The sequence below is a fragment of the Mastigoproctus giganteus genome, chromosome 8 (assembly GCF_048544385.1).
Source record: "Mastigoproctus giganteus isolate SK-2022 chromosome 8, ASM4854438v1, whole genome shotgun sequence".
In the NCBI taxonomy this organism is placed as follows: domain Eukaryota; kingdom Metazoa; phylum Arthropoda; class Arachnida; order Uropygi; family Thelyphonidae; genus Mastigoproctus; species Mastigoproctus giganteus.
The window spans coordinates 2,482,361-2,499,352 of NC_143582.1; the positions used below are offsets into that span (position 1 = coordinate 2,482,361).

General features: G+C 37.0%; 1 protein-coding gene across 1 annotated transcript in view; it reads left to right on the forward strand.

Annotated features, from left to right (window-relative positions):
- The window catches only part of LOC150081197 (uncharacterized), a 502,723-nt gene that overhangs the window by 446,218 nt on the left and 39,513 nt on the right, over positions 1 to 16,992 (forward strand). The window contains exon 5 of the mRNA XM_090379371.1: positions 12,305 to 12,403. Within this exon, the coding sequence (XP_090235497.1) occupies positions 12,305 to 12,403 (99 nt within the window). The remainder of the gene's footprint in view (positions 1 to 12,304; positions 12,404 to 16,992) is intronic.

Genomic DNA, 16,992 nt, shown 5'->3' on the forward strand with positions numbered 1-16,992 from the left:
CTTATATAGCATCAGCCAAAAAAAAAAAAAAAAAAAAGAACAAACAAACAACCTACACAGTTCATTCATTCGTATGATAGGCACTTTTTAGTGATTGGAAATAATGATTTTTTTTTTTTGGCAGATACAGAATAAGTTTGCTTCCTTGCATTATTGTGGCCACTTATGAACAAATCTCAGTAAACTGACAATTTTATTCTAATTCATGAGGTTCTTGAGTGTCTCTTTATACTTAGTAGTTCTGTCATACTGTGCCATTTGAGGATGAGATTATGAAAATTGTCATGTATTGGCAACAAACTTACCAATAATTTAGTTGACCAACAAATAGGTAAAGCACACTATGAGTAGTCTGTTTGGCTAGTAGAATAGGCTTTTGAATAGGCAAAGGAAATAGGCTTTTGTTCCACTAGTCAAAAATAAATAAATAATAATAATAATAAAAAAAAACAATAATAATAGATTAATAATATAAAATAAACTATTGACTCCCATCTCACATAGATGCCAATCAGTTGAACTTTGAATTTCCCTAAGTTCTTGGCCTCAACCACTCATGGTAGTAACTGCCTACCTAATAGTGAGTAGATCCTCTCTAGCCACAGAAAAGCTTGGTTTTGTTGTGACATGACTCAACGAGATGTTCAAAGTATGCCACAGAGATGTTGGTCCATGTATTCAATCCCCCCCAATTGTTGAAAATTGGATGGTTGTGGATCTCAACTCCAAACAGCTTGTTCCATCTCATCCCATAGGTCCTCATTTGGGGAGGCCATTGCAGTAGGCTGAATTCATTCCTATGTTCCTGTAACCTATACAGTTTTGGCCTTGTGATATGGTGCATTATCCCACTGGAGAGACTGTTTGCAGGTGGATACACCATAGCCATGAAGGGAGGCATCTGGCTGGAAATAATTTACAGATCAAATGTTGCTCCTCTTGTGTCAAAGGGCTCATGTGCACCTCACCACTGATGACAGAATGGTTAGTCCATGGATTAATGTTTTTTCCATATTCTGTTCCTCAGTTCAGCATGAAAAGCAGGAACTAAGATCGTCAAGATCAGGAAGCGTTTTTCCAATTCTTACAGTCCACTGTTGGTCTAATCTCTCCTTTTCTTGTTTTTTACTGTTGGGACGGAACCTGATTTGGTTGTCAGCTGTAATGATACTTCATCCCAGACAACATACGAGTTGTGCATTCTGAAATGCCCCTTTGGTTGTTATTTGATTAACGGTAGTATTTCTGTTGCCCTGCACGAGTCTTGTCAGCCTCCATTGGCCTCTCGCATCAACGAGCTGTTTCTCCACCACAGGATTGCCTTTGGCTAGATGTTTTGGTTGATTTGATTATTGGACCAGTCTTGGTACATTTGGGATATAGTCACATGCAAGAACCGCAACAAGCTGTGAGATACTTATACCAGCGCTTCTGGTGCCAACTACCACTCCATTTTCAAAGTGACTTAAATATTTCATCTTTCTGTTATTGCACTGAATTGCACACAAGCACCCCTTCATATCAAATTGAGAAAAGACAGTTGTAGAACAGATGTGCGGAAGTTTGCCTTTAGCCGTATGTAGTTGATTGCTGGAACAGAATTCCATCTGTTGTTGTGGAAGTTGGTAGCTGAAATAAATTTAAGGCTGAACTAGACAGACATTTGGAGTGATCGGATGGGTGAAATGGGAAGGGTTTTTTTTCTTTATTATTATTTTTTGGGCTGATGCTCTATAAGCTTGTTTTCTTGCATCATGTGCCTCAACTACTGCTAATGCTAACATCTGCCCGCCTGCTTTATATCATATGATACAAACATATGATGTTCTTATTGAAGGAGCACTTCATTTCACAATGGATTCTGCACTTGGATTAATGTGCAGAATCCAGAATCCATAAAGATTGAAATTTATTCCAAATTCAAACTATCCTCCTTTGCAACATTAGGGAAGTTTATTCCAATAATTAATCACATATAATGTCTTGTAGACACCGACCAGTTGAAAAGAAAGTTTTTATTATAAGATGAAGGGTTACAAAATATTTACAGTTAAAACTTAAGAAAATAGAATATATTAAAAAAAAAGCAATTAAAGTATATCTGTTAAAAGCACTAAAATTATACAAAAAAAAATAATAATAAATAAAAACAAATAAGTAGCAGTAGCTTTTGGCTGCTGTAGGCAGACACCCCCCCCCCCCCCCCCCCGTGTGTTTCATATGAGAAAGGGGCAGATTTCAATGACAAACAGTGCAATTCTACATTCCAGAGAAAGAGAGAGAGAGAGTTAGTTGATAACATGAACACCTAAAAGTGATAACGAAAGTTAAGTATGAAGAAGAGAAATTATTGGTAGCACGTTAAAGATAAATGGCACTTCCAAAGAGATTATAAAATAAATAAAATTTATTTATGGTACTTCCAACAGAATTTATTCTACTTAACCATTTTAAAGCCTTCTACACTTCAGTTAGGTCACCATGCAAGTGCCTAGTTTCCAGAGACTGCAGTATACAGAACCTGAGTCTTTCTTTGTAAGAATAACCTTTTGTGCCCCCAACTGATCTGGTTGCTCTTCTCTGTATGCTTTCCAACAGATCTAGGTCCTTCCTAAAATGAGGTTTCCAAACCTGTATGCAGTATTCCAGATGTGGCCTAAACATGCTTAGTACGACATAATCTCTCTTTGTTCATACTGGCAAAGTTTCTGCATATATCATGGACAAACCCCCATTAGCTGTTCTAGCAAGTTATTTACACTGCTCAGAGAATTTCATGTTGGACTGCACAGTTATCACTAAATCTTTTTCGTACTCAACTATATTGAGTTGAGTACGTTTAGTACCAATTAAATGGTATAATTCTTTGATTACTGCTACACAAATGATCTTTGTTTATCGTAGTTAAACCTCAACTGTTATTTTCAGTCCAATTGCTTAGATTCTCTTGAAGTCGCATTCCTGATTATTGTAATTAACCATTATGCCCACCTTTATATCATGAACAAACTTTAGATATCAAACTTGAAATATCCATATCAGTATCATTAATAATATTAAAAACTGTCAGGGGGGGCCCCCAATACTGACTCCTATGGAACCTCCACTCATCACATTAGTCCATGAAGAGTAGTGGCCATTTAACTAGTAATGGGCATAATCGAGAGGTCAATTGATTATTTCGGTTACACTCGTATCATTCGAATTCATTGTGGAAAATCGTTCGAATGATGTAATCAAATTATGTTATTAGTAGTTTGTAAGTAGTGGCGTAGCTACCATGTAGGCAGGCAAGGCAATTGCCTCCAGGCCCGGGCATCTTTGGCTGTCTCCTGTTTTTGCAATTTTCATTAATTAAGTAGGGGCCCCGACATGTTCTTTGCCTCCAGGCAAAGGAAAAAGGGTAGCTACGCTACTGTTGGTAATTACTAATCATTTGATTATGCTCATCACTATATCCTACCACTTAATCATCTCTTTATCCATAGTAGTAACGTGTCTCTAATGCCCAAATTTATACATGTGATGCAGTATATCCAGTTCTTTATGAATGTCTCATAGTAGCTAATGAGATTTGTGAGGCATGATCGATCTCCCTTTAATAAACCTTTGTTGTGATTACCACTCCTATCAAGATGATCTTGCGTTACGTACAGGTCTGTATCACCCTTTGAAACCACCCTTGTGAATTGGGGATGCATTTGTTCATCCCCATTCTGCAGGTGCCTCTTCTGAATTATTATGGATAAAGGTTTTAACTATTTCTTTTGTAGCTTATTTTATTACAGTTATACATACTAGTATTTCACAGCTTTGCAATTAAGTAATTTGAAAAGTGATACATCAATGTACTCTTCATTGGTTGCGTCGAAGGCATTGCCGATGCCTACATCAGTGCCTGCCTTGATATAACTCTGCAACTACTTTACATGCTGAAAACGTAGTGATAAATATTTAAAATTCTGTTTATACTCCGGCACGATAGTCAGTAGAGTTTACAATAAATCATAAATACAAATATTTATCGTATTTAGTAGTCACGGGCTTGAACCCCGGTCCACTCAAGGAACGCGTGTTATGCACTCTCGCCCCTGACCACTGGGCTACGTCAGGCCCAATTACTGCGATAAATAACAGATTTTACGTGTTGTTAAATCTGTTATGTCACCCACACGTTCTGTACATTACTCCGATAGTAGGCGGTTTATTTTTGCATTTGATACCTCAGAGTGTTATCTTATAAACCCACATTTTAAAAAGCTTAAATTATACCGTATATAATTATTCTTAGCCATACATTGTATTTTGGATACTTTATCTGCTCTTAACAGGCTAGTATTATGGAGTGATGCACTGTAAGGAATAAATACAGTGTAAGAGTAAATACAATAAAATAAGTTTTTTTGTTGATACTCCGGGACGACCACATGAGTAAGGAATACAAGAACATTGCTTTCCTTTTAATTTCAAACTATAATAGAATGACAACTAATAATTATAAGCAATTAAAGTAGCTGATATTTTTTATTATAATTATTCTGATAGTGAAATTCTGTTAGTGAAACAATCCATGTTATTGGTTAGAGAGAGAATGTGGAAAGTAATGAAAGGAAGTTCATTACTTTCCTTTTCTATACATTTTTTTTTTGAAATTGCAATTCGTATAGGTATTAATGCGTTAGTAAAATAATAAGAGGAGTTTACCTCAATATAGTATTATTTTACTAACATTATTATCAACGTAGAACATATTGAGTAGTACAGCTCTGATTCATACTATCTAGGTATAATGCGTATACGGTATTATGCAAAGTTAATAACTGGTAAGCTAAATACGGTTTTTGTTGTCCATACATTACTTGATTATGAGATGGTTTGACTCACTTGCACATACCTCGTGGTAATTAAAGCAATGGTGTTTTTTTTTTTTTTTTTTATGAAAACCCCAAACACGAAAGGTATCAAAACCTATAGTACTTAGTACCGTGCATGGGTTGAAGGAGAAGTATGGGGGGAGGGAGATGCCGGAAACTTTGCTCTAGAGACTAAACATGGGTTTCACCACTTCAAGCCTAGACTAAGCAAAGTGGTGGTATTTCACCGGTTGATGAAAGTCATCTACCACCTACGTGTCGAAAAAGAGTTTGTGTGTGTGTGTATATATATATATAGACGATAATCGATATAATATTGATTCTAAAACCAGTCTCTTTGCTTCTGAGTTATAGCTGGATACTTTTTTTTGTTTAATTTTTTGAATGATATGGGACTTGATTTCGTAATGTGCGTATTTGCATCTGCCCCAAGTCCACATCCAGCCCCAATATTATGAATCACATCAACCACATTCTTTAGAAGAAACGTGTACATTCGTTAAAACTCGGTCGATTAAGGTACACGCTATGCAGAATATATATATATATATATATATATATATTTTTTTTTTTTTTCTTTTTAACCCTGTCAATAGTTCGCATAATTTTAAATTCGACAGTTGCGTTGGCAAATTTTTTGTGGGATTGCCACAGAAGAGGTTTGCGGGGCGAAACTGGTAAACATTTACGGTGTACTTTTTAAAAAGAAAAGAAAAGATTAGCCTACGTGACTTGTCCGAATTGTGGGCAGCGCAGATGAGGTTAGCTTATTTAAATGCAAAGTCGAAATGGCAGTAGTTCATGATTAAACACCGAACGCTTAGTTAGGTGACGACTGCTGCAGCTTTGCGAGTAATGACCTTATCTCCGCGCTGTACTTAGTGCCCGTTACGTGATTGACATTGTTTGCGGAAACGGTGGCTGCTATTTTATGTCTGACCGGCTGGTGCACACCCACCGCTGATGTCATTAAAAGGAGAACCCCCCTCTCTCTTTTCATTCCCCTTCTTTCGTCTGACCCCGTTTCTCCGTGGCAGACGGCTCCAGCTGGCGGGACCTATTGATGACACTGACCTTGAGCCTGAAGGAGAGCAGGAAGAAAGGGATCTCCCGAGATCAGGTTTGAGGGACGCCCCACGTGGGGGAGGGGCATCAACAGTTCGAAGCCAGCCGCCTTAGGCGCCATGAAGATTAACGATTATCACCTCTGCACTGGATGTCCAGGAAGGCTTACCTTGTGGCACCAAACTTAAATACCTGACACACTGTACTAGGTCAGTGACCTATATATCTTTCAACCAGAGTGAGCTAATCACTCCCTTCTCTTTTAACATCATTTCCAGCAATGCAAAGAGTACTGCCATAAGATTTTGAATTCCTTCTGTATTTTAAATTTTTATATTGTTAGTATTTCTTAAAGGGGGGAAAAAAAAAAACTTAGTCTGTGCAAAATGCTAGTTTGTTACATAGTTGTATGGTGAGCAACATCTAAATAGGTTTTGCATTTCAAGAGACATAATTCATGTTTTTATCTATATATAAATATGTATTTATTTATTTTATTTTTTATTATTGTAGTTAAGAATACTGAAATCATTTATTGTGGTTAGTGGCTTGCAACTGCCCTTAGTGTGAAAGGGCAATATTTCATCTTTGTAAAGAGGAAACAGTATTTCTGTTTTTTAAAGGTGTTCATAAAAATTGAACTTCATTTTTTTAATAAACATGATCATTTCTTGATAGCATGCTGTTGTTATTCATATTATTATTGAGTTAATTTAGTCACAAAATATTATAGTCTGTACAATGCAGAAATTTTTGGAACATTGAAACAAGAAAGAGAGATTTAAACAGATTCACTGTTTTTTTACTACTTTAATTTGTTTTAACAAAAGCAACCTAAATCCTCTAAAATATATATGATAGGTATTTCTCTAAAGTTAATCCCTGTAAATATTGCTGTACAAAAAAAATATGGGGAGATCCTATTTATTAATCCTTACACAAAAGCTTTTTTATTCTAAGAGTCGGAATGAAATTTAGAAACCTGTTAAGTTTTGGATACTTGAGTTACTGCATAACCCTCCCTCTCTACACACACACACACACACACACACACACACACACACACACACACACACACACCCCTGTGCAAAAAAAAGATTAACCAAACATCATCAAATTCAAATTTGAAATATACATATAATGGAGTCAAACGTTTCATGGTATTTTCTTACCAATTCTTCAGTGACAACTGCCTTAACAATATTATCATTACAAAAGGTCACTTGTAAATTGATGATCTAAAGCAGTGGTTCCCAAACTATGCATTCCAAGGGATCCACAGTTTGGGAACCACTGCTTTAGATCATCAAATCCCTTAAAATATAGGCACAATTTTGTCATGCATTGTTACCATTTGTCAACTAGTGCAAGTTATTCAATATAATTTTCTACACTTTTGCAGTTTGTGTTGTTCAGCATAGTCTTGGTTATTTTTGCTAAGTAGAATTTTCTCTACCTGAGTAAATATTGAATGATTCGATGTGCAATATGATATTATGGCAACAAATATTGATAATGTAATTAAATATTTGCTTATAAGTTATAGCCACCCATATATAAAGTGACCAGATCTTTAGCATTCCAAAGCGGGACATTTGGGGTCGGAGGGATTTTTCAACCCTCCCATATATACACACATTTTTTTAAAATTTTTTATATATAAAAATATTTGCATACAAAACATAAATTAAATACATTGACTTCTTTGAACTAAACTTATAAAATAAAATATCAAACTTTTTAAAAAAAACAAATATATTGTGTGTGTGTGTGTGTGTGTGTGTGTGTGTGTGTGTCTGATAATTCAAAATAAAATAAACATAAGCCAGTAGTATTACATCTTTTAGCCATTATTTAAACACACACACACACACACACACACACACAATTTTTTTACCCTCTCAGAAAAGGAAAAAAAATCCCACTTTTTAGTAGGGTCATGTTTTTAATTGATTTTCATTTTTGTTTAGTGAAAAAAAAAAGTTTTCTTCTGCGAAATAATAATAATGGCGGCCATAATAACCTCAAAGAAGGAAGAACTTGTACACCCTCACCTACCTGATGTATATGGATGACATCAAGCTCTACATGGCTCTGCATACTACATACAACTACTCTGGATCATTGAAGAATTCAGCAGTGATATTAGGATAGAATTTGGTCTAGACAAATGCAAGACCCACAGATTGCACCAGGGAAAATTAGTCAACCAAAAGTACCAGCTGCAGACTAGTAAAGAAATCGAAGCCACGACAGAGGGACATGCCTACAAATACCTGGGGATGATGCAGGTTCAGCAGTTACAGCAAAAGGAAATTAAGGCCTGCCTGACCAAAAAATACTATTACAGACTAAGAAGTCTGCTGAAGGCAAAGCTGAACAGAGGGAACAAAGTTAAAGCCATAAACACCTATGCAGTCCCAGTGCTAACATACTCCTTCGGGCTCATAGATTGGACTAACACTGAGCTGGAGGATATAATGAGAAAGACAAGGACAGTGACGACCAAGAGCCATCATCACCACCCAAGACCAGCTGTGGAGAGACTGACAATTGCTCGGAAAGGAGGAGGAAGGGGCCTGATAGACCTCATCGAGCAACAGAAAACAGCGATTGCTAACCTGAAGGATTACTTCCAGAAATGCACAGCAGCACTCTACCAGGCCATAAGATAGATAGACAAGTGGTATGCCCACTCAACCTAAGCAAGGAGTATGACCTCCATCAAGATCACATAGATAAAATTGCTTCCAATGCATGGCTCACGAGTGGGATGCTGTTCCCTGAGACTGAAGGATTTATGCTCGCTATCCAAACCCAGATAATCAACACAAGAAACTATAGAAAATACATCATCAAGGAGCCCGGAGTGTCAGGTGACATATGTTGATGATCCCACCTGGCCTCAGAAATGATCCACATTGCATAACTGCGGGGTGCAGACTGAGTACACTCATAGATACAACCTGGTGGCCAGGATCATACAGCCACTCCCCGACTTACGTAAGGGTTGTGTTCCACTGAACTCTATATAAGTCGGAATTTCCCTAAATGCTTATGCAGCACTCGCAATTATGTGAGCTGAATTTGATTGAACCACAAAAGAAATGTTCGACAAACATGTAAATAGAATTATTTATTCAATTTTTTTTTTTATCTCATGTGCAGGAAAAATTGCAACGTTTACAAAAATTTCAAAATTATAAAATTAAAAATGAGAGAGGAGACAAGCATAACGTCAGCAAGTTTTAACCTTTGAGTATCGTTGCCTGAATTAACTCTCCAGCTGATAAGCATGCTGCTGTGGAAGGTGACTTCACCACATACTTTAATGTTTTGGAAACCAGTGCAATTCTTGCACCTATTAAACCACCCATTGCTTGCCACGAACTTGGCTTTGGGTTAGCTGTACTTATCCTCAGTATCTTCATAATTACTTCCTGCTTTTGCTTGAATGGCCATTGGACTCAGGGGCAGTTTCTTCTGAATCTGATTTTCCATCCATAGTATTAATAGCTTTTCCATCTTCGATATAGCACCTGAACGCTGTTTTGTGATCACTGTTGATCTTAAATGCATTGATCCTTTAACATGTTCTTTTATACACGCACTGTCCCTTAAAATAGTATTCACTGTTGAAACAGCGAGACCTAATTCCGTGCAATAGATGACAAACTTTCTCCTGCTTTGTACTTCTTAATTAATCATCTTCATTTCTAAATCAGTTTTAGTATTAGTAGAGGCATATGATGCAAGAAAGCAAACTTATGCAGAATCAGTCAAAACAAAAAAAAAAAACGCTCCCATTTCACCCCTCCGTTCGTTCCAAATACTTGTCCAGCTCAGCTTTAAATTTATTTAGGCTATCAACTTCCACAACAAAAGATGGAAGTATGTTCCACCAACCAACTACCCGCTGGCTAAATGTAAACTTCTGCACATCTATCCTACCGACTGGGCTAGCCAGGTGGGTAAAGTTGCCTGCCTGCCTGGCAACCCAAAGGTCGCGGGTTTGGATCACATTAAAATGCAAAAACTTTGGGAGGTGCATTATGGCCACAGAAGCCGATGTGCCAACAACTAACAAAAAAAAAAAAAAAAAAAATCTATCCTACAACTGTCTTTCCTCAGTTTGAATTTATGCCCTCTAAGGTGATTATTCTGAGCAAGAGGAAGAGTCCCAACAGCATTGAGCATGCTCAAATCATTCAAGGCTTTATACACCTCAATCAGATCACCCTGCAGTGGCCTAGTCTCCAGATACTGTAATCTGCAAAACTTAGGCCTTTCTTCGAAAGAACAATCCTTCGTTCTTCACTAATCTGAACAATTTTGTTCAGATCTGAACAATTTTGTTTCATTTCCTAGCACTGCCAGCACTTGCACTTTACGTTGGTCGCTTTCCTTTCACCATTGTAATAAGGAAATAGGAATGAAAGAAGATTCTGAAAATTTATTTATTTTTATAATATTTTAGTGAAGGGGAACTCGTTTCATCATAATACCATAATGTAAAAACCCACAGAGTTCCAGTTATCCGTATTATTGCAAATGCAATAAGATCGAGTTTACTACCCATTTATAATAGATTGCACTAACAGAAAATCCCAATAAACCTGAAAGTTTAAATTGTTTTTATTGTTTTATGCTAGTGACCTCCAGAAATGTGTTTTAGAAAAATATCACAAAGGCGTTCAGAATTGATTCTTGTAACGGAACATATGATAACGATAAATGTGTAGCGCAATTTCCATTTTAAAAATGACGTTTTAGAGAGAGAGAGAGAGAGAGAGAGAGAGAGAGAGAGAGAGAGAAATAACTTAATTATGTAGCAAAAATTTCAACTTTCAAGGTCTTTGAACGAATTACCAAAAAAAAAAAAAAAACCGACAATGTATTATTGGGTTTACATTACGATATTTTCACGATACCGTAATTTATTCCTACAGGATGCAAAATACGTTTCCAGGATTTTTTTAAGTTTGCACCGGCCATCAAAAACTTGTGTAAAGTCAAATTTCCATAAGTTGAGTATTACATAAGCCAGGGAGTGCCTGTACATCAGAAGCTAGCAAGGAAATACCAGTTAATCAATGAAAGCGTACCGTACTACAAATATGAACCCATGCAGTTCTAGATACCCCAACCCACAAGCTGTACTGGGACTGCACCATAATAACGGATAAGACAGTACCGCACAACAACCTGGATGTAACCCTTGTCTGCAAGAAGGAAAAGGCTACCTATCTGATTGATACAGTGGTACCCAATGCTGTCAACCTGCAGAAAACCCATGGGGAAAAAATTAGGAAGTTCATTGAACCTAAGGAGATCAAAGAGATGTGGCATATGGAACAAGTAACCATCCCGATCATCATGTCAACCACTGGTATGGTGCCAAAAGACACTACATAACGGACCAGCAGCAATAGATCTCCCAGCGAACACTTACAAGGAACTCCAGAAAGTCGCAATCCTGAACACCTGTAGGATAGTCAGTTCCTCGACCAACAGTAACACCAGACATAACCACAACTACCGTGTGTACTTGGTAGCAATACCTATCACGAGGTGGAACCCCCAATCAGGGAGAAATAATATAAAAGAGCAATAATAATAATACATATTTCTTTTAACAATAAAAACAAGAAAATTAAATAATATAATTTTTATTAATAATTCTTCATTATTTGCTATTTCTTCATAAAACTCTTCACACGAATTAGCAAAATTGCACTTAACTTGTAGTATTGCTTTCAGCGTTTCTATGGTCAGTTGTGTTTTAGTTGACATCCTCAGCTTATTTACTATCGAAAAAACTCTCTCCATTGTACCATTGGTTCCCGGCAAACATAATGCAAGTGATTTGCATTATGTTTGCCATTAAGTACGGAGGCTATATGTCCAATCTGGGACAGTTTGTAATGCAGTGCAAATGACTGAAATCCGGGGTGTCTGGTCACTTTACCCATATACCATCATCTGCAGCAAGTGTTTAGAGAGAAAACTGATGGTTAAGTTCTGTGCAGAATTTTATTATCATATCTTTCTAGTTACTCCTAAAGATTATGAGAGAAAGTGTGTTCTTCTTTATTCCTTGCATTGGTGGCATAAGGCAAGTGAAATTTGAAATCTTTTCACAGCAAACAGTTGGCACAGGATTTTTTATTTTTTTGTTTGCCTAAATGTATAGCAATGGCATGTTTGTTTTGTTATGTATTTCAGAACAGTCATATTTCTTTTATTGCAAATGAGTGGCATTCTGGTTTTCTGAATACTTTTGTACTTTTTTTTTTTTTTTGTTCTATGCATATTAACATATCCACTTCTAAATCTCTCCCTTTCACTTATTTACATTATTGCAGGTCAACAGCAGAACATTCCCATGCCCCCAAGGCCATCTTCCAGCCAGTCAGAAAACAGTGGGCAAAGCCAGATGAACCAGTCACCAATGTCAGCCCAAGGTGTGTAATGTATAATAATGAAACAACAAAATATATACAAGGGATAATCAAAAAAGAATGAAACTTATTTTACTACTCAAAATGCAGAATGACTATTAATGAAAACTATATACATGTAAACTTATCAGCTATTCATCTCTAATATATATTTTTTGCCTTTCTAGAGCTACAGTAATTTCTCAAAACCAGCATCAAACTCAATCAAGGATAACTTACCTTCAAAAAAAAAAAAAAAAACAGCGAACAGCAGCCAAATGTGAAATTTTGTTTGTTACTGAATGAGATTCCAACATAAACATTAACTTTTGAAAAAAAGCATGTGCATAGCTGCCAGCTCTCCAGATTTACGATGGAGAAACCATCTTTTTTTATTTTATTTATTTATTTTTTTTTACTCTATTTGGTGCTTTTTTGTATCGGCATCTTAATATATGCTGCCCTACTATTAATATCTAAACACCCCTCCTGTGATAGTTGGTCAGGTTCTACTGAAGTGCATGTTTATAGTTGTGTGTGTAAATATGCTTGTAGGTCTTCAAGGAGACAGTAGTACTATTGCGAATGCAAGGTGCCGTGATTGATGAAGTTAACAGACTTCCAGTGCAGAATGAGAATATGGTGCCACAAAGCATATGTCTATATGTCACATTCTAACAGCATTAAAGATCACTAAGTTGACAATTGGGAATGTGTTCTGGGAAACAGAAGCAGACAGTGCTGAAGCTGTCTTGAAATGACTCAGAAAACTCTTAAAATGATAAAATTACAGTGTGACAGATGCTGCATGATATGAGTTACCACAGTCATGCTTTATCTTTTGTTCTCAACCAATGCCAGACACCATCTAGCTTGGTGTAATGCCCACTGTTCTTGGACTGTCAATCAATGGAAAGCTGTGCTTTCAGGTGACGAGTCATGGTACATGGTCTACCATTCTGTTTGGGTGTGGCAGATGCCCAGAGAAAGCTACATGCTGGACTGTATTATTCCACTAATGAAGTGTGTCAGGAGGCAGCATTATATAGTCCGGGCTGGTTTTCATGGTTTGGCTTGAGACCATTTGTTGTTTTGGACAAATCCACAAATTCTGAGGGCTATGTAGATATCCTGGACAACAGTGTGTTACATATGTTGTGAAATTTCAATAATAGTGCATTACATCTGTGAAATTTCAATAATAGTGCATTATGTGGATGAAATTTCACTAACAATACCTATTGCAAAAGAATAACAGGAACCATTAATGAAATTGCCTAGGTAGGGAATGAAGAGATAGTGACTGCTATTGAAAAATGGACAATTTTCATTTGCTACAGATTAGCCATGCATTATGTTGGGTACCTGCAGGTTGCAGTGTACAACATGTCTGGCACGACGATTCCTTACACCCCTTTCATCTCTAAAGGGTTCATTTACTGCTCCCCCAAGATCATCCTGCACATGTGGCTTTTGCGCAGTGGTTTCTCCAAGAAAGTGTTCAAGACTTGAATTTTCCAGCCTATGTTTTGGTCACGGATGAGTCTTATTCAATCAGCACAATGCTCATGTGTGGGCTCATGACAGCCCACACGGTGTGCGCCCCCATGCGGCACAATATTGCTTCGTAATAAATGTGTGGGCAGGTATGGTCGGTAACTGCTTAGTCGGCCCATACCTGTTACCATCCCGCATGAACTCTGCTAAATATCGGATCTTTCTTGAACAAGTTCTACCAGGGTGTCTGGTCACTTTACCCATATACCATCACCTGCAGCAAGTGTTTAGAGAGAAAACTGATGGTTAAGTTCTGTGCAGAATTTTGATGATGATGTTCCAGCAAATGTGAGAAGCAACATTTGGTTTCAACATGACGGGGCGCCTGCCCATTGTGGAAGGTATGTTCGTGACCATTTGAACAGGCGTTTTGTGTGTCGATGGATTAGCCGTGGTGGACCTGTTGCCTGGCCCCCACACTCACCTGATTTATCGAGCCTTGGTTTCTTTCTGTGGGGGGGCCCTCAAATCTATCGTGTATGAATCGCCTGTGGAGACGGAAATGGATCTCGTGGCGAGACTCGTCTGCACTGCTGCTACTATCAAAGAAACTCCAGGTGTGTTCGACCGTGTCTGCCAATCCATGCTGCGTCGGTGTCACGCATGCATCGCATCTCATGGTGGAACCTTCAAGCATCTGTTGTAACATCATGAAATGCATCCATCTCGTACTCCATTGTTAATATTATGTCAAATAAATGTTTGCCACTAATTACTGTCTTGTGTCATTTCTGCTTCTTGTGCCTCTGCTACTACTTTCCCGTGACGTTTCTGGTTATGGGTTCCTATGTGATTCACATTTCTTTAGATGTTATCTACCTTCCCTAAACATTTGTACCAATATTTTTGAGACCCTGTATGCAATGAATATATTTTCAGTCCATTTTTTTCTATTTATTTATTTTTTTAAAAGTTTTTTGGGTATTATATATAATATAAAAAATAATATTGTTGATCAATATTGATATATTAAAAAAAATGAAGACTTTTTTTTTTTTTGTGGGTTGCAGATACAAAACAATGCAGATCTGGGTGTAGTTCTAGTTACTATGGGTACGAGTCTAACACAATGGGCCCACGCGTGACTCTGCTGCAGATGGCAGTAATCAAACCAATATTCCATCATTGAAAGGAGAACTAAGATTATATATAACCTATAGGGTATATATAATATCGGATCAGAATAACATCTTATTCTGACCAACCTGAAAGTCCGTGGAATTCCTTTAAAAAACTGTCTAGCACTTTGTGTTGATAATGTGCCTGTTATAGTAGACCTAAAAACTGGAGTGGCAAGTGTATAAAAACAGGAGGTCAAACACTAGGTCGAAATAGGCTGTCATCTGATTAATTTCTGTGCAAAAATGGTTGCTGCATGCCTTACTGTACTATTAAAGTAGATTAGTAATTGGTGGACATTTACTATCTAGAAAGAAGTGCTAAATTGAAGTAAAGGATAGATTTAAACAATATTAACTATTGCATGTCACTCAAGTAAAGAAAAGGTTTTGTTGCTTTTGTGCACACATGGCTGTTTATGGTAAAATTTGTAACTATACTTTTGAACAGTGGCAATTTTTGATAAGGCTGTTTGAAGAAGAGATTGAAGTTATGAGAAAAGCCATATGAACACTTTTCAGAGTTACTAAATTAAAGTTTAATAAGCAATCACTGGTGAGTGTATGTTCAATCTTCAACGTATGAAATTCATATGTTGAAGATAATATTATATGCTGATGGCAGTCATCATGAAACAAATAAATACATGGAATGTGTTAGGGTAACTAAGAATAAGAATAGGTCATGTATACTTGCATGTACACCAATGCTAGAAATATAGTAAATAAAGTTGAATGTGAAGTGCTCATCAAGACATAAGAGACTGATATTGTTGGGATATCAGACACGTGGTGTCACACAAATATAAGCAGTGCAGAATTGGAATTTGGGGAGTACAATGTGTACAGGAAGGGAGGAGGGGGTTATGCTGTTAGTTAAGAAACACAAAATCTAAGGAAGTGCATCTAATTGATGTTGTTGGACCATGCAGTGTCGAGTCTGTTTGGTGTGAAATAAGCACCAGGAAAGGAAAAACGAGAGTAGGCGTGTGTTATAGGCCTAATGAATCTGATGAGTATAATGAGCAATTGTACAGAGAAATAGTGGGCTAGTAAATCAGATGTCTTATAATGGAGGATTTTAACTTCCCAGATATTGACTAGAACTTGTGGTTTGGTCACTCGCACACTAGCAAGACTTTTGTTGATTTATTGGATGACTGTTTTCTGCAGCAGCATGTTCGAGAGGCAACCAGAGGGAGTAATACTCTTGATCTGGTTATCAGCAGTGATCATTCGTGTATTAAGATTTTGCAGATAAAGGAACCACTAGGTGGCAGAGATCACAGTGTACTGATGTGAGATTTACTTAAAGATATAATTACCATTAGGGGTAAAGGAAAAGGTTTTTTGCTTCGGTAAAGATGACTACAGTGGTCTCAGACAGTTTTTAAATTCTGTACAGTTGGATTAACTGATGAAGTTACCATCAGCAAATTCTAAGTGGGAAACATTCAAGGAATTAATCGTGGAAGCTACTAGACTTTTCATACCCATTAAAATATTTTTCAACGTTTAGGCCTAAATGTTTGTCTAATGAACTAATGAGACTCGTGGTAGAGAAGAAAAATGCATGGGATGCATATAAATTATCAGGCGACACAGAAGCCTATCACAGATATAAGCTCGTCTGTAATCAAGTCACAAAGGAGATTAGGCAAGCGAAGGAAGATTACAAGAAATCATTGGCATAGGATGCTAAGAAAAACAGCAAGAGATTTCTTTACTTATATAAACTCTAAAAGGAAAGGGATGAATCAGATTGGTCCACTTTATCAGTGGTTTGACTGTTGATAATCCTGCTCAGATAGCAAACAAACTGAACGAGTATTTTGCATATACATTCCCACATGAGGAGTTATTAAGGAAGGAAGATGCCAGAAGTTTATCAAATTGTATCAGGGTGCTTAATGATTTTGTAATAACTGAGAGCAAGGT